Below are 25,126 nucleotides of genomic sequence, written 5' to 3'. Positions count from 1 at the left end.
GAGAGAGAGAGAGAGAGAGAGAGAGAGAGAGAGAGAGAGAGAGAGAGAGAGAGAGAGAAACTTGTAGTTTCTGGTAATCAAACTCACGTAGATGGAGGTAGGTAGCCAGGCTTTGGTGACAAGTACCTTTATCTGCTGATCTATCTCCCAGGCCCCTGAAGTTTTATTTTTAATACTATACCTCTTACAATAATTTTTAGAATTATTTTTTAATTATTTGTTTGTGGTGTGTCTGTGCATACATTTGTGCATGTGAATGCAGTGTTCTCAGGGGCCAAAAGAGGGTGCCTGATCCAGGAGCCGGTGTGCCAGGTGGTTGTTAGCTGCCCAGTGTGGGTGTCTGGAACCAAATTCAGGTCTTCTGCAAGAGCAGTACAAGATCTTAACCCTCTGAGCGGCTGGGCTGAAGAGCCAGCTCGGCAAGTGAGAGCACTTGCTGCTCTTTAGGGGACCTGGGCATTGTTTCCAGCACCCACTTAACAGCTCACTGTCATCTGTAACTCTAATTCCAAGGGATTTGGCATTTTCTGGTTTCCATGGGTACCAGGCATGTACATGATACACAACTGTACATGCAGGCAAAATACCCATACAGATTAAAATAAATCTTTAGGGGAAAAAACATTTTTTCTTAGTTCCCATTCCTGCTATACTTAAAGGATTTATCCATGGAACTTGCTGTGTAGACCAGGTTGGCCTCAAAAGTCACAGAGGCCCACGTGCCTCTGCCTCCCAAGTGCTATGATTAAACCAATCCTGGGGTCGTTCTCCTTTCTTATGGTCATATCGTCTAAGCGGGTGGGTATCAGGAGGTTGGTACTGTCATTTCTTCTCATTAGATTCTATGTAGCTATCTTATTGTTACTCATGTGTGTGTAGAGGGGAGACAGATCTTTAGATGAACAGTGTTTTTATGTGTGACTTCTGGTTTTAGATTTATATCTTTCTGAAATGAACGGTAAGAAGTAGGAAATGAGGGGCTAGTGAGATGGCTCAGTGGGTAAGAGCACCCGACTGCTCTTCCGAAGGTCCGGAGTTCAAACCCCAGCAACCACATGGTGGCTCATAACCATCCGTAACAAGATCTGACGCCCTCTTCTGGAGTGTCTAAAGACAGCTACAGTGTACTTACATACAATAAATAAATAAATCTTAAAAAAAAAGATTAAAAAAAAAAAGAAGTAGGAAATGAGAAGCTCATTTTTATGGTAGTTGTCATTTATAATGCAGTTATGTAAATGTGCCATCTAAGACTATGAAGCCCAGAAGAAAATTTATTAACTTGACTTTTCCCTCTTCTTTTCCCCACTTCCTATTTTTCAAATCCTAGCAAAAGTCTGGAGAAAAGCCTGTCCCAGGTATGGTTCATCTGCTGTTCTTATTAAACTTAAAGTAAGATCGGGTAGCCTGTGTAATGTTCTAACAGCAGCGGCATGGTAGATGAGCTGCAGCCAGTTTGTCTTTTTAGGCTGTCTCAGTATAGTTAGTCATTCCTAACCTTTGACTTCTGTTGAATGCAAGCAGGTAGTGGCTCTATGGTAGTAGTCAAGGCATTTGGAGGTAGTCTGGGTGGAAAGATTGGGAAGAGCAAGGAAGCCAAAGTGACATGATATTAGGTTTCACCAGTGTGAACAGGTGTTGAGCAGTCTGTGATGTATCAGTTTTTGTGACTTGTTCATACATGATGTCTCATTTTAGTATAAACATGTTTGCCTAGCATTATAAATTTTTTTGATTTTTTTTTTTAGGTTTATAAGTGAATTTTAAAATAAGTTTACCTGGGGGAAACAACTAAATATTCAACTTCATAAGCAATTAAAAATGAATTTGAAAGAGTAAACCTTTAATGTTAACCAGTGTTTAAAGTTATGTCTTTCTTCTACCTTCATTTGTCTTGACAAAATACCTGCTTTTGATGTCTAGTGGATCAGGCAAAGAAAGAGGCAGAGCCTTTGCCAGAAACTGTAAAATCTGAGGAGAAAGAGAGTGCAAAGAACGTTCAGCAGACTGTGAGCACTAAAGGTCCTCCTGAGAAACGAATGAGGCTCCAGTGAATGTTGGACAAGGAAGAAGGTGGCCAGCTCCTTGTCAGTCGCTATACCTCAGCACCGTGGGAGGCTCCTGAGCCTGGAAACACTATCGCAGCCCTCTCGTTTGTACAGAATGCACTTGTTCTTTACAAAAGGACATTCTCCCTACCATGTTTTCTATGTGAATATTTCTTAAATATCTTTTGTAATCTTTACTGAACTTAGGCAATGCACCTAACTCACAGATATGCCAGTATATATCTTTAAAACAATAAAGTTATTTGTATATATTACTCATCATGCCCTTTCCTTGTCTCTGAGAAATGTTAATGGAATAATTAAGCATGTCTTGTGCTATTTGGCTATTCCTCTATATTACAGTAATATATTTATTGAATTATTGAAAGGTAAAGGAAAACTCACTTGTTCGTATCATTACCATTCTATAGAATCTTGTCATGTTCATCTGTTGTGAGCACTTGTCAGTGTTTGCTAGTGTGTGGAATGTAATTCTGGAGATCTGTAGCTTAGGTTCTTAACTATGTCCTGAGTTATTTTGGAATTTCCCCCATTGGTATGTTTTAGACGGCTGTATCGACTGTGTTTGTGTAGTGCCGTGTGCATGGTCCATGGGTTGGGTCACTGCAGTCTCTGTGTCCTCAGGGCTCTTACTCCATATTGTCAGTGTTTTTCTCCAATGGTGCTGACTCCAGTTTATCAGTTAAGTGCAAAATGGGAAGTGCTGTGTTATATGTTGGTGCATGCATGTGTGCATATTTGTGTACATAAGTGCACCCATGTGGTCTTCTCTATCACTCTTCATCAGTCCCTTGCGGTAAGGTGTCCTGCTGAACCGGAAGCTTGCTGACTGTTTTGGTTAACCTGGCTGACCCTCAGTTCCAGGAACTACCCCCTCCCCCACAATGCTGGAGTTACAGGCATGCATGAATGTCCAGCCTTACCTGGCTTAAGTACATGCTGGGCCTTTAAACTCAGGCCTTCATGCTTGCTGAACAAGTGCTCTTATCCAGAGAGCCATCTTTCTAGCCCTTTTAAGTTATATTGGGAGATTTTGTAAATAATTCTTGTTATTCCGTAAACATGTAGCCACTAGTTAGCCTCAAATAGTAGTTCTTACTTGTGTTGCTGGGATAGTACCTAAGTGATTTTATAATTCTGTTAGTTGGCTTTTTGCTATAAGAAGAGTCTTCATCTCTATGCTATTTGTGTCATTTGGGAGCTCTTGAAGCCCATATTTATATATTGCTGCTGAAGTTGCCAGTTTAGCCACTGGCAGCCAATTCCTGGGATTTTTTTTTTTTTTCCTGTGCTCTCATTCTTTGCTGTTTAGCACAGTAAGATGTTTTTTAGATTTATCCCGACCTTGAGAACAGCCATCTAAGTATATATATTCTACTTTGAAAATAGCATTTGGAAATCATGATGTTTGTTTATTGCTATTGGGGTGTCACTGCTTTTAGGCCTCAGCTGACAGGTGACATACATTACACACACATGTATGAGACACTTTATGCACATTTCCACATATATCTGTTTATTCAATGTAGATTAAAAGCTCCCATCAGTTCACACCGATACCTTGCCTCAAGGTGTACTTTGTTTTCTTTCCATTTGGTTGGTTGGTTATTTGGTTTTGAAACAATGCCTCACGTATCACATACTGGCTTCAAACTAGCTCAAGATGACATTGAGGCGAAAACAAGGCCAGAAGGCCAAAAGTTCTTAATCTGTTCTGAGAACTGGTGGGACTCTGATTGAACTGCCACTAACATGTCCAAAACAACCCAGACTTGCATTACATTTCTATTAGAATCACTGCTGGAACCAGGTCTTGTATCCTTCAAGATTCATCCATAAAAGAGAAATTGCACCAAGAGAAATTACTGGAGAAGGGAATTGAGAAGGTGTGGAAGCTAAACAACACTGGAGTACATAGTGTTAGGGTTTTCCAGAGAACTGCCTGCCGCAGGAAAGGGAAGCGGTTGGGCTGTGGTAAGCTAGACACCTTTTTCATAAGTCGTGCTTTGGGACCTGGAGTGTGAAGAGCATCGTTAGGATGGTGCTTGTTATTTAGGAATTGAGGATAGGAATGTAGAGCTGGTTGGCCTCTTAGACAATGCTGGTACCTTAGGGGCTCTGGAGAAGGAAAGTGATGATGGATGGATCTCAGAGGATGCTCCCCACTTCAGGCTGGTATCAAGGTTGCTTGAGGGTAGTGAGACATCTGAGAAAGGGGCATTCTCATACCAGTGATTGACCAGGGACTAGGGGATGGCCTACTTCTGTCACTTTTCTAAGGAGTAAAACTATTAGCACCATGTAACTGTCTCCACCTTATTCTTCCTTTTGCCAGTCACTATTCTGGTAGATCCTCTACAACTAGCCAGATCATTTACTATTTCCCACGAATCTGTACATGTTGTTCTTGGACCATATTCCTTTCTATACAAAATGGTTGTCCATGCATATAGTCTGAAACTCAGCCCATTATGAGTATTTTCTCTTACATTTCTATCCTATATTCCTATTTCTCTATCCAAGAAAGGTAATGTGAGCAAGCCTTGGGGTATTTCTGATGTGTTTACACAAACATGCTGATCCTTACATAAACTCAGGTTAGACTTTAAAAAATTCTTCTTCAGCTACTAAATAGGATTATTCCTACAGCAAGAAACATGAAATGAAAGAGAACACCCAATGCCATAGAATTTGGCTATATACTTAAATTCTTTGTTTTGATATTGATCCTGTTTATAGCTGAACCTGTATTTGTCACTTCTTATCAACTATTGCAGACTCAAATCTTAGGACTTGGTGGAACTGACAAAATCTAGCTTGTGGTTGACAAGTCTGGCTTTATGGTCACTTTGGTACTTTCTGTGGCAATGTATCACTTAATATCTATATAATCAGGTGGCCAATTTGCATAAGGATCTGTTTTTTAAAAAGATGTATAGTATCTTGCCTTTTAATTTTCTATAAGATGATAGACCTCTTATAGAACCCCAGAGATATACACTGTGGTCCTCGCCACAAATCGTTGAGCATCCTTTTCAACCTTCAATGTCACCCAACCTCTGAGTTCATATGTCTTAGCAAGGCTTCCAATGTTATCACAGTCTCTTGCATTTCTGGCTTGATTAACATGATCTCATCAATTGCTAGATAAAGACTATATGGGATATCTAGACAGTCTGTATTATGGCAGAGGGTATAGGAATCATCAGAACTTTGTTCCATGAGATCTGTGACCCACATATACTAGACTATAGCTGAGACTATTTTTGTCACCTGGCTATCATGTGCTTTTATCCTAATAGAAAGGCCATCATAGTACTTTGAATTCTTGATTAGCAAGAATCTTAATCTTGTGTCCAAATGTAATAGGAATGTGTGAACAGCCCCTTTTCCCTGCATGGAATTCAGGGTAAGTAGCTCTAGTAAAGAGCCTGTTTATGTTTGTCTTGGTGATGCAGGATAGTTTTTCCTAGGGCCCTGATCACTTCTGCACACAGTGGGTTTCATATCTCAAACTTAAGTTCAGGCCCAAAATTGGGGACATGTAATTGGCCTTTTAGGGAAGCACTGGCCTTCTATTTCTCAGTAACCTGTCATTTATTCTTTTGACTATTGAACAGACATGAAGCAATGTACCCCATTTATTGGTACCCCATTTATTTCACCCCTAAGGATTCCAAAGTCCTTCTATTAACCTGGATTTAACTGCCAATCTGTCCTTGGCAGTCTAATGATAGTTGTGATCTCATGCCCCACCCCAGGGATGGTTAAGTATCTGTTGCTTTTTTGCCTCTATGCATCAGAATCAAATTATCACCATTGCTTTTGTCAGACAGGTTCCCCAGCATCCTCTTCTGCTCTAAACCCTGTTTTGGGGGGTCAACACTGGATCTTTTAGTGCTCCTGCTGTCAGCCCTCCCCTAATACTGGTAATGGCATGGCTGGCTCTGTCGGGGTCCCTCAACCCATGGAAGAAATCAGTGTCCCAGTAATCAGGTGGGCAAGAAGTCGGCAAATGACAGACACAAACACAGAATGTTGGATCTGAATGTAATTTCTCAAAGCTAGCATCAGACTTATATTACAGAAGAAAACAAGGAAGTTAGATGATACATTAAGGTCATCTGATGCATAACAACTCTTTACATAAAACAGAGAAATGCATACATAAAATCTGACAGGAACCAGGCACTGTTTACAGCTGGGATAAAAGTTAGTGTTTACAATTGGGATAAAAAAGCAGCCCCACCTATGGTCAGCTTATTCTTAGAAGCCAGGGGCAAGGGCTTTATGCCCTTGCCATAGTTCCAATTGTAGTCTATTGTATAATCCACCTTCTCCCTAGGCCATTGTAAATTCCTGTATATGGGAGTGACTCAGCTGTTATTCTTTAAGTATTTACTCTAGTTCCTTCTTAGACCACAACCTTCCTTCTTCCTAGGCCATTGTAAACTCCTGCATATGGGAGTGACTTAGTTGTTATTTTATGTATCTGTAGGGAACCTCCATTTGTCAGAGGAACCCACCAACTTTCTTCTAATATGTAATGTGTGCTCATTACATATTACATGACTGTAATGAGAATTCTAAGTTTACCTTGTTGAACTAGCCTTGAGATTTCTAGCTCTTATCCAGTAAACTGCAATGCCTGATTTCTTTCACTATCTCTCTCTGTCAACATTGGAGGTTCTTTTGTCTGAAGGAGTAGCATTCTTATGAAATTCAAAGCCCAAGGTCGGCCCAAGGATTGCCTAGGATATTGAAACACTGGTGGAGACCTATCTAACTTAGGTATTTGTCAAATCATTCCTTGGAGGCACTTATAATAAAACAATACTGAAAGAAAGCACTCTAAATCCTTCACCGACTACCGCAAGGACATACCTGGACCACATTGTGTTATGGGACGCCAAAGATGCTCCAGGAGACCAGTTTCCATGAAACTTTTTGCCTCAGGACTGTGGCCAAGCTTTTGGACTTGTCACACAGACTCCACTGGAGTGGGTGTGGCAATGGTATGCTCTTTGGACATTCTCAGAGAACATTTAGTATACATCTTGATCATGTATAATAAATTTATTTCAGCATATCTATTTTTTCACTAATTTATTTACTTTACATCCCAATCAAAGCTTCCCCTCCTTCCTCTTTTCCCAGTCCCTACCTCTTCACTCCCTTCCCCCATGCCTTCCTCCCTTTCTCTTCAGAAAAGAGGTCTCCTATGGATTTTAAACTACCTTGGCATACCAAACTGCAGTAGGACTAGGTGCACCTTCTACTGAGGATTAGGGTTATTAGAGTAAGGGATCCAAAGATGGGCAGCAGAGTCAGAGACAGCCCCTGCTCCCAGCGTGTCGATTTCTAAGGCCCCTTTAATCCCTTCTTCATCCATCATGCCAATTCTGGCAGCTGACTTCTCTGTGTGGACATGACTTTTAGCCACTCCAGCAGCAACTTTGTATTATACGCTGATTTCTTTGCCAGGTTGTAAAATTCCATACCATTGGAGATTTCCCTTTATAATATTATGTTTTGCCACTTGATTGTGCTACAGGAAATACAGCTATCCCGTCCTTGACTTTGTGTTTAAGTTGTGTTTTCTCCACTCTATTCAAGGTTAGAGATTAATGTCTGGCTACCTGTGAATCTGGGAAGTGGCTTCTTGTCCTCGGTGCTTTAACTCATCTCTGCTCATCTCTGCACTATTTCTAAGAGGGCTAGCCCACCAGGGTAAGCCCATTGCTATCATTTGAGTGTAGTTAAGGATACACACAAGGTGGTGGTGCACACCTTTAATCCCAGCACTTGGGAGGCAGAGACAGGTGGATTTCTGAGTTCAAGGCCAGCCTGGTCTACTGAGTGAGTTCCAGGACAGGACAGCCAGGGCTACACAGAGAAGAAACCTGTCTAGAAAAAACAAACAAAAAAAAAACAAAACAAAAAACAAACAAAACAAAAAACAAAAAAAAAAAGTACATACTAGGGTGCATTGTGATTAAATGCTTGGTCTGCAGAGTAGTCTACTGGGAGGAGGGGACAACCTCAGGAGATGGGACCTTTCGGTAATTAGGGCATGGTCCTGGATGGTAATGTCTTGAGTCTTCACTAGAGGCTTGTTATAAAAGGAGCAAGCTTGGCCCCACCACAGTCTAACTAGTCCCTGGACCATTCTTCTGCCGCTGCAACTTATGCCATGGACAGTGTACACTTGGCAAGTCCTTGTGTGTGCTCTACACTTTGGACTTTCAGCATCCCGAAAAAGGGAGCTAAGTAACTTTATTTCCTTCCTAAGTAGATTGAGTCAGTTGTTTAATTACAAAGATGACAAGTGAAGAAGGACTAATGGCCCGCTCAGGACAATCTTGATTAAAGTGTCATGTTTTTATTTGGAATTAAGTTCCAGGTCCCACTGAAGCTCAAGGGAAGACCACACAGTGACAGGTACAGAGGAACTTGGGATCAGGGGAAACATTTCTGAATTCTATTGTTTCCCATGTAAATAATGATTTATTTCTTTCCCCTGAAGCATTGTGACTCATCTTTTTCTTTTATTAATAAACGGATTTGAATACAGAGAACACTTGAGTAGAATAGCCCTATCTGATTTTTTTTGAAATTTCAAAAATTTTTAATAATAAATGTAAATTTTCCATAATGTATATTTTAAATTTTTATGGAACCCATTTACCATCTTAAGGAAGTTCTTTTTTATATTTATGGCTTGTTAAATTTATTTATTTTTGTATGTATATGCTCACATGTGTTTATATGTATGTATTGGTGTACATGTAGGTCTATGGAGACTGGAGGCCAATATCAGGCATTTTCTATTACACTGTTTTTATTTTTAAAGATTTATTTTTATTTTATATGCAGGAATGTTTTGCCTGTAATGTGTATCTGTATATCACATGCATCCATGATGCCCATGAACACCAAAAGAGGGCATTGGATCCCCTAGAACTGGAGTTACCTATGCTTATGAGCTGTCACGTTGGTGCTGGGAATCAAACCTGTGTCCTCTGGAGGAGTAACCAGTATTTTTAACAGCTGAGCCATCTCTCTAGTCCCTATACCTAATTTTAGGAAGCAGTCTCACTAAACCTAGAACTCAATAATTGCAGCTGAACTGGCTGGCCAGTAAGCTTCAATGAGTACTCGTTTCTCCCTCCCCCACCCCAGTGCTGAGATTACAAAGCCTGTGCTTCTGTGCCTTGCTTTTACATGGGCATTGGGTATCCAACCCTGGTCCTCATGCTTGCATGGAAAGGACTTTTCCAACTGAGCCCTGTCTCTAGCCATTTTATATGTCTTTTAAAACTAGGAAGGAGTCCTGACTTTAAAACTTTCTTGAGACAGGGTCTCCATATAGAGTGAAGACTGGCCTTGAACTTACTTGAGTCTAGGTTAGGCTTTGTGATCCTCAGGTCTCAGTCACCCAAGTTGCTAGTTCTGTCTAGATGGCTGAAAACAGTTCCAGAGAAGTTTTCAAGGAAACCAGAATGAATAGTAGAGTCTTTTCCTGAGGGAAAAAAAAATAGAGAATTGATTTATAATGATTCTAATTTATGGTTATCTCGTGGGTTATGGGTCTGCTAGTTAAACTATCAGTGGGAAGTTTCCATGAACAAGAATCTTTTACAGCCGGGCGTGGTGGCACACGCCTTTAATCCCAGCACTCGGGAGGCAGAGGCAGGTGGATTTCTGAGTTCGAGGACAGCCTGTTCTACAGAGTGAGTTCCAGGACAGCCAGGGCTACACAGAGAAACCCTGTCTCCAAAAACCAAAACCAAACCAAACCACCCCCCCAAAACCCTACTCTTATAGATTACACACCACATCAAACATTCTATCAACATTTCTTGACTACTTATTTTGAAAATGCTTTTTCTCAAAACAAGTCTCAGAGAGACAAAAGCTGTGAATGTGAGAGCAGCCCAGCTTCAGCCTCACTGTTCTGAAACAGAGCTGTATAGGAGCCGTGAGGCTAGAAGAAGAGAGTCTAGAATCGGGTGCTCTCTGTAATTTTGACTTTTAAAATAATTTTATGGGTTTGTTGTTGTTGTTGAACTGTAGACCAAACCCAGAACATTGGGCCTTGCTAGGCAAATACTTTGCCATTGAGCTAAATCTCTAGAGTTGCTATTTATATAGAAGTGAAAGATCCTTGTTGCTAAGCAACTAAATCTAGAATTTAGCTGTGAGCTAGACAAAGGGGGTAAGGGAGGGGCTTGATTTCTTTGGTATAGCTATAACTGCAAACTTCTGTTTACTGATAAGGATCGTGCAAACCATTTGACAAAAGGGGCCAGACAGCTGTTTTCTGCTGATATGTCATTCATTCAGTTTGACTCTCTGTGTAAGTTCTTATCTGGCACAGTCTATTGGGTAATGAGAAAATACATAATTTTTGCGTTTCTTTCCTTTTAAATATGTGAGTGGCTTAAGCACTGGTAGGAGGTAGAGGGCGGGATGACTGTAGTTTGGAACTAAGGGCATGGCTGGAATGGAGGACTCCAAGGGTTAAAATCAGGATAGTTCTGAGCAAATCTAGGTGAATTGGTTGATTATCCTAATTGCCAGTTTAAGAGCAAGCAACAAAGAAGATGAAGATACAGTAGAAGTAATGAAAATTCATAGACCTAGTCCCAAGGTAGGTCAGAAATGCAACATGGAACAGTTACTACCTGAATTGAGGGGAGAGGGCTGGTGAGATGACTCAGCAGGCAAAGTCACTTGGACACAAGTGTGGTAACCACGGATAGACCCCAGATCACATAGAAAGGTGGAAGGAGATAACTCACTCCATGAAGTTGCCTTCTGACCTCCATATATCTGTGGTGGCTCAAACAAGATAATGTTTGAGATTAATAATAATAATAATAATAATAATAATAATCCCATAATAATAAAGTTAAAAATTAATCTAGGGGAGACTCACTTCTAAAAGAGAGGTGAGTACCATGTGGATTCAAATAGGCTTATAAAGTGAACATCCTGAAAGCCATTTCTCCTTGATTTTTTTTTTTTAACTCAGAATCACACACTCAGCTTGCCTAGTCCTAATCGACACAGGATGTGTGAGAATCAATAGAGATCTTTCAGGGATGCCCTCTGGTAGTTCTATTTTCTTTCTTTCTTTCTTTCTTTCTTTCTTTCTTTCTTTCTTTCTTTCTTTCTTTCTTTCTTTCTTTCTTTCTTTCTTTCTTTTTAAAATGTACATCATGTCTGTCTTAATCAGGGTTTCTATTCCTGCACAAACATCATGACCAAGAAGCAAGTTGGGGAGGAAAGGGTTTATTTGGCTTACATTTCCATANTGCTGTTNATCACCAANGNANNCAGGACTGGAACTCAAGCAGGTCAGAAAGCAGGAGCTGATGCAGAAGCCATGGAGGGATGTTCTTTACTGGCTTGCTTCCCCTGGCTTGCTCAGCCTGCGCTCTTATAGAACCAAGATTACCAGCCCAGAGATGGCACCACCCACAAGGGACCTCCCCCCTTGATCACTAATTGAGAAAATGCCTTACAGCTGGATCTCATGGAGGCATTTCCCCAACTGAAGCTCCTTTCTCTGTGATAACTCTAGCTGTGTCAAGTTGATACAAAACTAGCCAGTATAATTGACCCCTTGTCAACTTGACACACAAACACATCACTAGTAAGTCTCAACCCTTAGTTCTTATTCATCCCCAAGATCTTAAATAACTTTAAAAGTCCCACAGTCTTTACATATTAAAAATTTAATCCCTTAAAATACAAAGTACTTTAAAATTCAAAATCTCTTAACTGTGGGCTTCACTAAAAAACTTACTTCAAGAGGGAAAAATATCAGGGCATAGTCACAATCAAAAGCAAAAATCAATCTCCAACCATCCAATGTCTGGGATCCAACTCACGATCTTCTGGGCTCCTCCAAAGGCTTGGGTCACTTCTCCAGCCATGCCCTTTGTAGCACATGGCTTGTCTTCTAGGCTCTAGCTGCCTGTACTCCATCCACTGCTGCTGTTGTTCTTGGTGGTCATCTCATGGTACTGGCATCTCCAAAACGCTGCTGTCACCCCTTCAGTCCTGGGCCATCAATTGCAACTGAGGCTGCACCTTCACCATTGGCCTTCCATGGCCTCTCACAGTGCTTCCATGGCCTCAGCTGCTCTGCATGACTCCTTCATGCCTTCAAAATCAGTACCACATGGGTAACTCTTACACATTACCAAGTCCAGCCACAGCACANGGTACAATCTTGGCTATCTCTGGAACACAGCCTCTGTGCTCTCAGAAAAAGTGTACTTGGTTAGTGATTTAATTTTACTGTGATATCAATTAGATGAGAACGGATTACCGCCACATGAACTACATGAACGAGAAGACTTAGAATGTTAAGGAAGTTTGAATACAGTTTCTAGGAAAATGAAACTAAGCAAGGCATCAGAGGGTTTGGATATATGTCGAAAAAATGTCTCTATTCCTTGTTCTTGGGAAGCCAGGGGATTCCAGTTCAGACTGTACACTCCCCTTTAAAACTTTTGATAATCGTGTTATTTGGGGATTGTTTTTATAACAGCTCCAATAAAAGAATAATGAATTCGACAGGATTTATGTAGTCTCCTCCCTATAATATGTACTTTAAATGGGTGTTTTAGCTACATTTCTGTCACTATAACATAATACCCAAATAATAAAACTTAGAAGGAGAAAGGGTTATTTTAGGTCAGTGTATTCTAGATTCTAGTTCATGATCAGGTGAGCAGTTTCTGATGGTCAGCCCAGATGGGAATGGTAAAAAATGAAAAGCAGAAGCAAACCATATTCATCACAAACAGGGGAGTGGATACTCAGAGGCAGAAGACAAGCCAGGGTTCCAGTGAGCCAGAGACCTCCCTCTTGGCGCCCCCCTCAGGAGGTTCACAGTGTCTCCCAATGGCACTTCCATATAATCAGGGCTTTAGAAACAAACTTCTGGACATGCTCAACATAGAAACTGTAGCGGCAGGACATTAAAGACTTTGATATGTAGCGGTGGAAGTGCTGGAAATGGTAGCCTAGGCTCAAATGCAACACGGGACAAAGGCAAGAGATGAAGAGAAACCACCCTCAATGGAAGGGGCAAGTACTCAGCGTTTTTTTCCTGAGCTTGAGGTGTGGGTATCAGAGGAAGGAAGAGCTGGAGGGATTAGAAATGTAAATTCTTTAGGATATAAGAAATGTTTGTGTGTGTGAGAGAGACACACATAGAGAGACATAGAGACAGAGAGAGACAGCGAGAGACAGAGAAAGACAGAGAGACACAGAGAGACAGACAGAGGGATTATAGTTATGACTTGAGTAATTAAAAACTTTTGATTTGAGGATGTTTTGCTGAGATTAACAATAATGAGGGTAAAATTTTTGGTGAGGAATAATTTTATCTGTCTGGAGCTCATGTCTTTGAACTTTGTGCAAGAGTGATGAGAAATGTCAAAATCAGTGCGGTCAGATGTAGATGAATGTTCTGGGATTGACTGTGGACTGGAAGATGGAAGCCTTGACTCAGAACCATATGGTATATGAAGCATCTGAGGATGGAGTCAGAGTGCACAGTAAAGTCTTTTAAAGTTTAAGTTCAATTATGTAGGTGGGGGACTTTCTTAAAGGTTGAGAATGGAGTGTGCTTCTCTGTCCCCCTCTCCTCCCCAACCCCATACAGTCCCCCTCCCTCCTTTTCTCCTTCCCTTTTTCTTTTCCTTTTTTTTCCTCCCTCTGTCATCAAAAGTAAACATAAAAGGTTGTATGGAGGTACAGGAAAAGTTAAATCAGGATGCTTTCATTAAGTAGGATGGATTTGGAATTCTGGAGTTGATTGTTATTTGGCATTTTTATTTCCCACATCTTAGGCATGGTTCATCATGTCAGCATGATTAAAGCTCCAATAAAAAGCTGGGCACACCAGTGCATCCCTGTTACCCCATCACTTGGGAGGCTGGTAGAGGCTACCAGTTTTCCATTTTCAAAAGCATATGCTTTTGAAAAAATTGGGATTCTTCCACAGCAGTCCTAAAATACCATATAGCCAGTGCTTGGGGCTTTAAATTGTGTATTTTCTTATTTTCCTTCTGAAGACATTTTCTTTTGGCATTGCGATTTTCTACAGGTAACTGATGAGAACATGTTCCTGCCATAGCTTTAGACGAGTTTCATAAAATTTCCCTCTTCTGAAATTATTAAACTTTAATTCATTTTAAGTAATATTCAATTATAATCTAAGGTGTTCCACCACATCTGTGGTGGTTCCCCCTACTTTTCCAGGGTCCATAGAAATATACTAGGTATTATAGAAGACATTAAGATGACAGTTATAAACTCTGTAGGTAAGGACTGTGTAATGCTATACACATATATGTACATATACATATATATGCATGAATATGCAATATGTGTATATGTGCATATACACATACATATACATACACATATATGTATACATCCATTTCTCCAAGGGGAATTCATCAAGGAGACAGCAAATAAAGCACAATCCATGTAAATCCTAAGACTTATGCAAATGTATATACAGATTGTTATGATTCTTTTTCATGTCTCCAATTTTAACTGTCAGTAGGACACTATACAGATAGCCATATGTTGATTAATAAATAGTATGCTAGAAAAATCAAGATATAGTCAAACTCTACTCCTAATTGTGCTTTAATTCCTTTTATTATGGATGTCCTCATACCACCAATAAGGATTAAGCTACTTGTGTAAGTACTTATCTTCATACTTTGAAAGTTCTCAACATACAGCCAATATTATCTTGTCTACCCTCACCCCAGAACTCTTCATCCCATTCATTGAAACTAAATCCCAAACCACTGCCTTGATGCCTCAGGTAGTCGGTATTTTCTCACTTGACTTCCTCACCTTATCTGAGCACTCTCTTGTTTTTTCACTTTCAGCACTGCAACTCTGATGCTCCAGCTCTGCCAGGACACAATCCTGACATGGCAGCACTATTCCCTGGCCTGCTCCAGGGGAAGAGCCAGGACAGGAGTGTCTCATCCCCTGTCTTTTTCAACTCTGGATGGATGGCTTCATAATGTTAGGTGCAGATGCTAGAACACTCATGAGAGTCACTCTTTTGCTGCTCTGGCTTAAGGCACTTCCATCCCTTATTGACCTCTCACAGACTGGGTCCACTCAATACCTCAGTTCTCCAGAGGTGGTTATCCCTCTGAAGGTGACCAGTAGGGCCAGGGGTGCAAAGAATTCAGAGTGGCTTTCCTACAGCCTTGTATTTGGTGGCCGTAGACTTCTTGTCCATATGCGAGTCAAGAAGCTGTTGGTTTCTACTCACATCCTTGTGCTCACCTATACTGAGGAACACGCCCCCCTCAGCGATTACCCCTTTGTCCCCAGTGACTGTTACTATCATGGTTATGTAGAGGGAGCCCCTGAGTCTTTAGTTGCTTTCAGTGCCTGCAATGGGGGGTTTAAGGGAGTGTTCCAAATGAATGGCTTCTCTTATGAAATTGAACCTATCAAGCACTCTAGCACATTTGAGCACCTAGTCTATACATTAAATAATAACAAGACACAATTTCCACCTACACTATGTAGGTTAACAGAGAAGAGAATACCGTACCAACTCTTTGGACCTGAAGAGGCTGAGAAGTCAGCTGTGAAGCAAAATTATGGAAAACCGTGGCCCCACACGTGGTTTCTGGAGCTGGCTGTAGTGGTAGACTATGGTTTCTTCACTAACGCTCAACAAAACGTGTCAGAGGTGCGAGGAGATGTGGTTCTTGTTGTTAACATGGTAGATTCCATGTACAAGCAGCTGGATACTTATGTGACTTTGGTTGGCATTGAGATTTGGAATAGAGGAAATGTTCTCCCAATGGAAAACATACATCAGGTCTTAGAAGATTTTTCTCATTGGAAACAAATCAGTCTTTCTCAGGTACATCATGATGCAGCCCATATTTTCATTAGAAGCTCACTTATAAGTGTACTTGGTATAGCCTACGTTGCAGGAATATGTCATCCTCCCCTTGATTGTGGAGTTGAAAATTTTCAAGGGGACTCCTGGTCTCTTTTTGCCAACACGGTGGCCCATGAGTTAGGCCATACTTTCGGTATGCAGCATGATGAAGAATCCTGCTCTTGTGGGGAAAGTGGTTGTGTCATGAGTACTTTCAGAGTGCCAGCAGAGAGATTCACCAATTGCAGTTATAGTGACTTTATGAAGACCATTTTAAACCAAGGAACTTGTCTGTACAATCATCCAAGACCAGGGGCAGGCTTCCTGGTGAAGCGCTGTGGGAATGGTATGGTTGAAAGTGAAGAAGAATGTGACTGTGGATCTGTACAGGAGTGTGAACAAGATCCCTGTTGTTTTCTTAACTGTACGCTGAGACCTGGGGCTGCTTGTGGTTTTGGGCTCTGTTGCAAAGACTGCAAATTCATGCTCTTGGGGGAACTCTGTAGACCAAAGATCAATGAATGTGACCTTCCAGAATGGTGCAATGGAACATCTCACCATTGCCCGGAAGATGGATATGTACAGGATGGAGTCCCCTGTGGTGCCGGTGCCTACTGCTATCAAAAGCAGTGTAATAACCATGACCAACAGTGCAGGGAGATTTTTGGCAAAGGTGCAAGAAGCGCATCTCATAATTGCTATAAAGAAATCAACTCACAAGGAAACAGGTTTGGCCATTGTGGCACAAATGGCACAGTATTCCTAAAATGCAGAATGTCAGATGTGTTTTGTGGGAAAGTCCAGTGTGAAAATGTAGAAGACATTCACCATCCCCAGGCTCCTTATGTTTTGCAGAACATTTATGCCAATGGCATCACCTGCTGGAGTACTGGCCATTGTTTGGGGATGGGTGTGCCTGATGTTGGTGAAGTGAAAGATGGTACCACCTGTGGAGTAGGAAAGATCTGCTTACACAAGAAGTGTGTCGGTCTGTCTGTCCTTTCAAACGCTTGCCTTCCTGAGACTTGTAATAGGAAGGGGGTCTGTAATAACAAGCATCACTGTCACTGTGACTATGGGTGGTCCCCGCCTTTCTGCCTGCACAGAGGGTATGGAGGTAGTATTGACAGTGGTCCAACATCTCAAAAAAGAAGAGTCATTATCACTGTCTTGTCAATAACTGTGCCTGTTTTATCTGTCCTAATTTGTCTGTTCATAGCTGGGCTTTATAGAATATATTGTAAAATACCTTCTGGTCCCAAAGAGACTAAGGCTTCTTCACCAGGTTAAGAAGACATATAGCTTAACAGCCTATGCATTAAGTTTGGCAACAACAATATTACTGTATGTATGAATCTGAGCATATTTCTGAGAGTTTACAGAAAGATGAAAGTATCTTCCCCTTTATCTGTATCAGAAATATTGTCACCAGGCACAAGTAATTCTTAATGTGTTCTTGGCTGTTGTTTATTCTCTTAAGCAGCAAATAAAATGTAATTGAGAAATGATAATATCTGAGCCACCCAACTGCTTGAATTTATTTAGCAAACAAGAGTGAGAAGCTGATTTTTGTTTATTGTTGTTCCTTTAATTAAAAACCTATGACCTTGTTCCCCATGTTTCTGATGGCCTGCCTGGTCTATTATCTTTGCCATTACCTGACAGTTTAGGACCACTCTTGGAGTCTTTTTGTGAATAAATATAAATCCCATGGAACAGAATTGTTTTTATATGTTTTGTTCATTATCTTTTCTGACACACTGCCCAATTCAAACACATATTTTAATGAAGTGGTACATTAATTGCATAAAATAATAACAGGAGAGAAAGGATACCTCTTTAGTTACCTTGGAGATATCACTCTGCCCTCTTTTCAAACTACTCTTACTAGAGTTTTTGTTCAAACTTCAATTGTGAATACTCACATGTTATTTAAAATGCTGCGGCATACACTAGAGGTACCTGGCTGGTGTTCTGTGCCCAGCTTGTCCCATCCATAGTCTAGGCTTAGAATTTTAAAGAGCCCATCCCTTGAAAACACAGGTCTGATCTGATACCCATCATACTAGAGCGCACACATACTCAGACACACACACACACACACACACACACACACACACAGATACACATACTATACCATAAACACATTCTCAGACACACACATACTACACCACACAGAGATACACACACACACACACACACACACACACACCTACACACAGTAAAAAATTTTAAAGGAAGAAGGCAGTATTGAAAGGAGAGGTAGAGTCACAGTAAGACCAAAACCTAGCACAGCAAACATTTAATCCTATACGCTCTAGTCAGACATTTGAGTCACATGGTGAATTTAAAGGGGCTTGGAAGCCACCCAGACCTTGCCCTTGCAGTAGACATGGCCTCTCTCCTAGGATGGATTTGTACAGTACCTGTGGCTTTCCTCAGCAGGCTGTTTCACACTCCTAGCATCTCTGAAATCTTAGGATCTCTGTCACAGTTTCAGTTCACTCTTGCAGATTTACACACACCATCCTCAGAGGGTCACTTGACCCTGCTACACATTGCTCTCCTAGATGTCCCTGTAAAATCTGAGTGTGGGCCAGCAAGATAAATGAGCACTTACTACCAAGCCTGACAACCTGTTTGGGGCCCAGGACCTACACAAGGGAAAAGGAGGATGAGCAGGTCCTCTGCCTTCGACATGAGTGCTGGGGCACACGTGTGTGCAGACACATGCTACTTGTGTGCATACCATAAATGTATTTTTTTTAATTAAGAAAAAAACTAGGTCAAAGTCTCTATGACCTCTACAATTATAGTACTCTGTGTGCACGAGAAACTAGCACCCTAGGATGACACTGTGACCTGTTGCCAACTCAAGAGTAACTTCTTCTTCTTCTTTTTTTTTTTTTTTTTTTCTGGTTTTCTGAGACAGGATTTCTCTGTATAGCTCTGGCTGTCCTGGAACTCACTTTGTAGACCAGGTTGGCCTTGAACTCAGAAATCCACCTGCCTCTGCCTCCCAAGTGCTGGGATTAAAGGTGTGCACCACCACGCCCAGCAAGAGTAGCTTCTTAAGCTTGTAAGTTTTCTAAAACCACGGTTGCAGTGACCTCTGAGCGGGCAGTTGGACACAGTGAGTGGACCCTGAGGAAGTGACTTCCTTGGTCCATATGAGCAGGTTTCCCAGCATTGTCTTAAGAAAAATTCTTTAAGATGATATCAGCCAGATGAGGAAGAGTGGGGAAGGGCATAGGGGAGGCATTAGAAGGAGGAAAGCAAAGAAGAAATATAATTATAACCTAAAATGGAGTGGGGAGGGAGGAGAGAAAGAGGGTCTTTTAATTGGTTTATACCTTTCAGACTTCCAACCTTAGGATGAGTTAAGTCTGCACAACTCCTGAGGTGCCTTTGAGAACATTTTTTTTCCTATTGTCCTAGGTGCAAAGCACTTGACATCTTTTTTTTTTTTTTCTTTCGGTTTTTGGAGACAGGGTTTCTCTGTGTAGCCCTGGCTGTCCTGGAACTCACTCTGTAGACCAGGCTGGCCTCGAACTCAGAAATCCGTCTGCCTCTGCCTCCTGAGTGCTGGGATTAAAGGCGTGCCCCACCATGCCCGGCTATTTGACATCTTTTTAATGATGTTATTCTCCATAAGTCCTGCCTGCCTTAGCCTGTGAATTTTTCTTATATTTCCAAGCTTACTTTTTCTGCTCTCTCATAACCTTCAGTGGAAACATGACTGAAAGTTGGTGGCAACATCTACACGACAGATTACAAGCTGGAGTGCCTTGACACTTTCTCACTAGTGAGTTGTCAGCTAGGTGACAAGTACAGAGTACCACACATCCACCGAAACAGGACAACATGACACCTTCTTTCAAAGTAGAGACTGTAGAATTCATATCTCCCATCTCTTCTCGCCACACTGTGTATTTGACATTGTCGTCTCTTGCTTAACCCTGTGATGAAGAGAAAATGGATTAAAGATACTAACACCAATGCTATTCCTAATAACAACTCAAAAATCATGTAAAAAGAATTCTGTCTTCTTCTGGGCTGTGGGTCATTTATGCTTTGGAGTGGCTTATTTTCAAAGGTTTGTGTGTGGGAGGCTTAGTCTTTGGCATGGTGCTAGTACTGCTGAGGTGGTATAGCTACCAAGAGGTAGGGCTAAGAGAGAGTTACATAAGTCATTGAGAGTGTTATCTTTACTCAAAATTAATATAGTTCCCTTGGGACCATGGTTAAGAGGGTTGATAAAATATTAAAGTGAGCCAGGCAGTGTTGGCATATTCCTTTAATCCCTGCACTCGGGAGGCAGAGGCAGGCAGATCTCTATGACTTTGAGGCCAGCCTAGTCTACAGAGTGAATTCCAGGACAGCCAAGGCTACACAGTGCTTTGGCTTTTAGTGCGGGGAGGAGGCTGCCAGGTCAGTTCCCGTTTGACTCCTTCATGTTCTGTGTCCAAAGCCTGTGGCATCTTCAGCAACATAGCCTTGCCTTCAAATCCCGGGAAGGAATCAGCTATGCTGCCTAGCTGAGATGCCTCTGAAACAGAGCAGTGATCTGCATGGCAAGAGCAGTGTCCTTAGATTAAATAGCAGCAGGCTGACTGGACCTAAGACACACTTAATATGAGGGAATTCAAGTCTGGTATTGTAAATCTAGCCAATTACCCATGGATGGTGAGGTCAAGCACCTTAAGCGAGAACCACTTTTCTAAACCAGTATAATTCCTAACTACATTCTAAACACATATCTTTAGATACACAGGGAAGTGTAGTTCTCACCCATCATCAAATAAGTTTTCTTTCTTGCAGCATATGGAAAGTTACAACTGGTCAAAATGCAGAAAATAACTAACCATGAGGTGTCCATACTAATTAGCACGTCTACAATACAAGCCTGATACCTAAGGTTCAAGGAACATTGTGGAAGAAGGAGCAGAGAGATTGTAAGATCCAGAGGGCCAGGATGCCCAGGTAGTGTCCTCTAGACATGAGAGCGAAGCTATACCCATGAAATCTCAAAAATATGGTTGCCCAAACACTATCTGACCAATAGGAATGCCAGTTGACATGCCAGTGTGTTTGGGGGAAAACCCACAAGGCTCTGTTTCTAGATGAAGAGCTACAGCCAATGACTATTAAGAGAGAGAAAATCAGTTTTTTTTCCCAGAGATGAGGCCACTAATTGGCTATCCAATACCAAGGGGTCAGCCCTAAAAAACATATACATACATGCAACCCTAAGAGGATCCTAACTAATTGTATTTCCATGTTTATATGCATGTAAAACACAACTCTCTCTCAGGGGCTAGAAAACCAACAAGGAAACCTTTCCTTGTTAATGTGATGTAACACTGAAAGTCACTAAAATAATTTGATACTTATAATAAAAAGTTCTCACCTGAAAAAATAAATAAGGCATAATTTCAAAGAAAATATGTTAGGCTAAAAGAAACATAATTAAAAAGAACCTAAAAGGTACGTTGAGGCCCCAAATATATAGAGGTGTGAATCAGGCTGAGTCTTTTCATGTAAACACAAGCCATTCATTCTCTCTAGAAGAGGAATAATGCATTCGTAGAGGGCAGAATTAGCAGCTCAGAGACTGAGCTTAGAAGCCAGAGAATCACATTTTGCAGGCAGGTGTAGTTTAAATCAAAGAATCTATTGGTCTTATGCGCAGCTGGCTTTTGGTATGGCCCAGTGCCTCTAAATACACTGCTAAAGGTCACTGACTCTTAGGTCCCTTTTGCTTTAACACAGTTGTTTTGATCGGGAACTTCTATGCTAGTTATCTTGTGGTAATTCTTCCATTGTATGATGAACCTAGCTTGGTTTACTTGATTCATAAGTAGGGTATTCAGATTTCTGTGGCTGCAACAAAATATAGGAGAAAAGCAACTTGAAAAGACTTTTGTTGTTGTTGTTTATCCATACTGTTTATTGACTGTTGGTTGTGGAAAACAGATGCATACTAACTACTCAGGGTGGACCAGAGATTAAATGCCTTTTGCAGGGAGGAGTGTCTGGGAAGGGAAGCTTATTGGCTAAACCCTGTAGGTACCTCATTAGCCTGGAGAACTCTGTTCTGGGCTGTGACTGTAGTGGGGAGTGTGGACACATGGTGTTCTGGGCTAGGACTCTAATAGGGAGCAGGGAAGCACCTACTATTCATCTCAGGTGGGTACTTGAGGTCTCAGACCCCCTCTTCCTTAACAAGTTTCCTGGCTTGGCCTACTATCCCACAGTCATGTCTCCCCCCCCCCCAATAATTCCATCAATTCTCCTGGCCCTATGGGATTCTCTCCTGTCTCCCCCTATGTGTGATCCTGCCACCTTTTTCTCTTCCACCCAGATCCCTCCCTCCTCCTGCCTCCCTCCCATGATTATTTTGTTCCCCTTTTTAAGTGGGATTGTAGCATCTGTAAGACTCTGGGGAGCCTTAGCTTACCGAAGACCCCCTGAGTGAACCAATGGAGCTGGGATTGATGCAAAAAGCAAGAGGAATTTATTGTTCCAGTGCACTGGGGTCGTCCCAGACCCAAAGAAGAGGTGGCGATCCCTGTGCCTGGCAGGGGGGCAGAATAGAGCATCAGCAACTAGGCACAATATGATTGATGGTACAGTGCACCCTTTAAACTGATTGGTCTTTAGGGAATGAGGTGACAAGGTCTTCCCTTGTCTGAAGGTGGGCAATAGTCCTGCGGAATGTGTCCCCACCCGCAGGTCAGGTCGGTTCCTGCCCTTTGGTCTGAGAATTGTTAATTAGCTTCTCCCTTCCAGAGGGGCATGTTTCAAGACCTTCCTAAAGTTCCTGAGCTGACCTTTACACATCCTCACTTGGGCCTGCTTTCTTGTTAAACTTCATATGGTCTGTAAGTTGTACATTGGGGATTCTGTACAATGAGTATCAGAAAATCAGGTCCTAATCAAGATGGGTAAGCTTGTTGGTTCAGTTCGCAGATGCCAAGTTTTCTACTTTCCAAGACTCCAGCAATAGTGAGAGAAGACAATGGCTGATGAGGAATTTTGGGAAATAGCATCTTCTGAACATGACAGAGCTCTTGCACTCACTAACTCACAGCAGCTCCGTTTGCCTACACCAGATCTGCACAGGCCCAGTCAGCATTCCAGCATAACGTGTGTGTGTGTGTGTGTGTGTGTGTGTGTGTGTGTGTGTGTGTCTGTGTGCGCGCACGCGCATGCGTCTGTATGCATGTGTGGGTGCTGGATAGCAAGGCCAACACCTAGATGAAAACTATTGTCAGTTAATGATGGGTAAGGAAGAGTGAGTTTTCTTCAAGAATGTTGCCATTTGAAGGTTGCCCCATTTTCCCAAACATTCTTGTCTGTCAGAATGAAGAGTTGTGTTCAGCACACCCTTTCATTCTAAAAAGGTCTTTGTACTCTAGAAGGAGTGGTACGTTCTCGTTCACTCCCACAGCTGGGTGGTGAAATGTCTCCCTAGAAGCCGCATTGTTAGAATGGGAGGAGACTTCAGAGCTTTGTGCAGCAGCCCAGTTCTTCTCTTTATCAGTGAGTAGCAGTCCTAGTTTTAGTTTCTACATGAAAGTGTTGTTTTTTTTTTTTACCAAAATACTTCTGCTTGTCTATGCTACAGACTGTTTATCTTCTGTTTATGTTGTTTCTTTTGTTATTCTCATTTTGTTTCTATTTCTTCTGTAATTTGTGTATCGTTTTGTTCTGTCTTTTTGCTTTTGCTCTGAGATAGGGTCTCAAGTAGGCACGAATGACTCAAACTCTGAACTCCTGACTGTATCGCCTCCACCTTCTAAGTTCTAGGATTGCAGATAGGTTCTGACATATCTAGATAGGTTGGTTGTTATTAATCAGCTGGTTGAAAAATATCAATCCCATCAAATTCCTGGAAGTTTCTCTTTCGTTATCATCACCCCAATTCTGCAGAAAAATGAATAGGTATAGATATAGGTTAAATAACGAAGAATTTAAAAGACTTTTTGTATCATCATGGATAAATTTTTAGCAATTAACAATTTAGAGAGAAAACTACTTCGTGGTGGCTAGGAAAAATGTGAGCAGAAAAGCAGCTGGGGTCACAATATTTCCTTCAAGGGTACATTCTCAATGAATTAACTTCTTTCCATTTAGTCTCACTTTCCAAGGATTCTGTCACACACACAGGCTGGCAGTCAAACCTTTAGTATATGTCATCTGATACATTTAAGATCCAAACCATATTTAAAATCCAAGTCCAAAGCCTTCCTTCAGACTCAAGGCAATGTCACCTGGGAGCCTCTGTTCAAACAAACAAGCAAGCAAATATACAAACAAATGAATAATCAAGGTGCATGGCACAACAAGACAGTGTGGCACAGGGTAAACAGCTTCATGACAGATCAACTACTGGGCACAGAGATATAGGTTCAGACCGAAGCAAAGCTAAACCAAACCCAACATATCAAACACTAAACATTAGCAATGTACAGCCAACATTCAGGGCATGATCTACAAAGGGCTTGGGCATCCTTCTTCCTGTGTCTTTGCTCAGTGTAGCCCATGTGACTGCTCCTGTCTGTCAGTCCCCTCACCATGTGGTCTACATTCAGGTATCCCCACCTAATTAACCAATTTGGGGCTTTTACTGCTAAATCCAACCTTCCACATGGTATCTGAGAAAGGGCAAAATGTAGAAAAGCTCTTTGCTGGAAGGACAGCTCTAGCTCCAGCAGCATCCTGCCTGATACCTCATCATCATATCATTTCCTGTTGGCCTTCAGGTCCTCTGAGCCCTCACTAGCACCACCCCCTTACCTCTATTTACCATATTCTAGGCTTTTAAAAGTCTGCTTCCCTAAAAGCTTTCTAAATCCTTCTCTTAAATCCCAAATGCTTTGAGCTACCCCATTAGTGTAATCTCAGCAAAAACACACAGATCACAGCCATTTTCCCTATTCTGTTTCTGTATCAAAACACCCGCAGAAGCCAGTGAGTGATGGTCTGTTTTGGAGAGTGTCAGCAGATTTAGTCTACAGTGGTTTGCTTCCATTACTTCTTGGCCCAGGGAAAAGCAGAGCAACATGGCGGGGAGCATAGGGAGGAGAGCGCATTG

At 41.6% G+C, this 25,126-nt stretch overlaps 2 protein-coding genes across 3 annotated transcripts in view; both read left to right on the top strand.

The window, feature by feature from the left end:
* Med6 (mediator complex subunit 6) overlaps window positions 1–2,323 on the top strand; it is a 16,475-nt gene extending 14,152 nt beyond the window's left edge. Inside the window, exons 7-8 of one of the 2 annotated variants that reach the window (XM_021202063.2) lie at window positions 1,331–1,358; window positions 1,924–2,323. In XM_021202063.2, coding sequence (XP_021057722.1) covers window positions 1,331–1,358; window positions 1,924–2,054 — 159 coding nt within the window. In that variant the 3' untranslated portion in view covers window positions 2,055–2,323. The remainder of the gene's footprint in view (window positions 1–1,330; window positions 1,359–1,923) is intronic. The other variant, XM_021202065.2, reaches the window with a different exon arrangement.
* A 7,735-nt stretch (window positions 2,324–10,058) lies between these two features.
* On the top strand, window positions 10,059–17,535 carry LOC110324929 (disintegrin and metalloproteinase domain-containing protein 21). The gene is made up of 2 exons (XM_021202658.1): window positions 10,059–10,428; window positions 15,002–17,535. Exon 2 carries the CDS (start codon window positions 15,127–15,129, stop codon window positions 17,314–17,316), a length of 2,190 nt encoding a protein of 729 aa, XP_021058317.1. The 5' UTR covers window positions 10,059–10,428; window positions 15,002–15,126; the 3' UTR covers window positions 17,317–17,535.
* The last annotated feature ends 7,591 nt before the right edge of the window (window positions 17,536–25,126 follow it).

Source organism: Mus pahari, chromosome 7, assembly GCF_900095145.1.
Source record: "Mus pahari chromosome 7, PAHARI_EIJ_v1.1, whole genome shotgun sequence".
NCBI lineage: Eukaryota > Metazoa > Chordata > Mammalia > Rodentia > Muridae > Mus > Mus pahari.
Note: the sequence above shows the minus strand (reverse complement) of the source record. Positions and strands in the feature narration are given on the sequence as shown.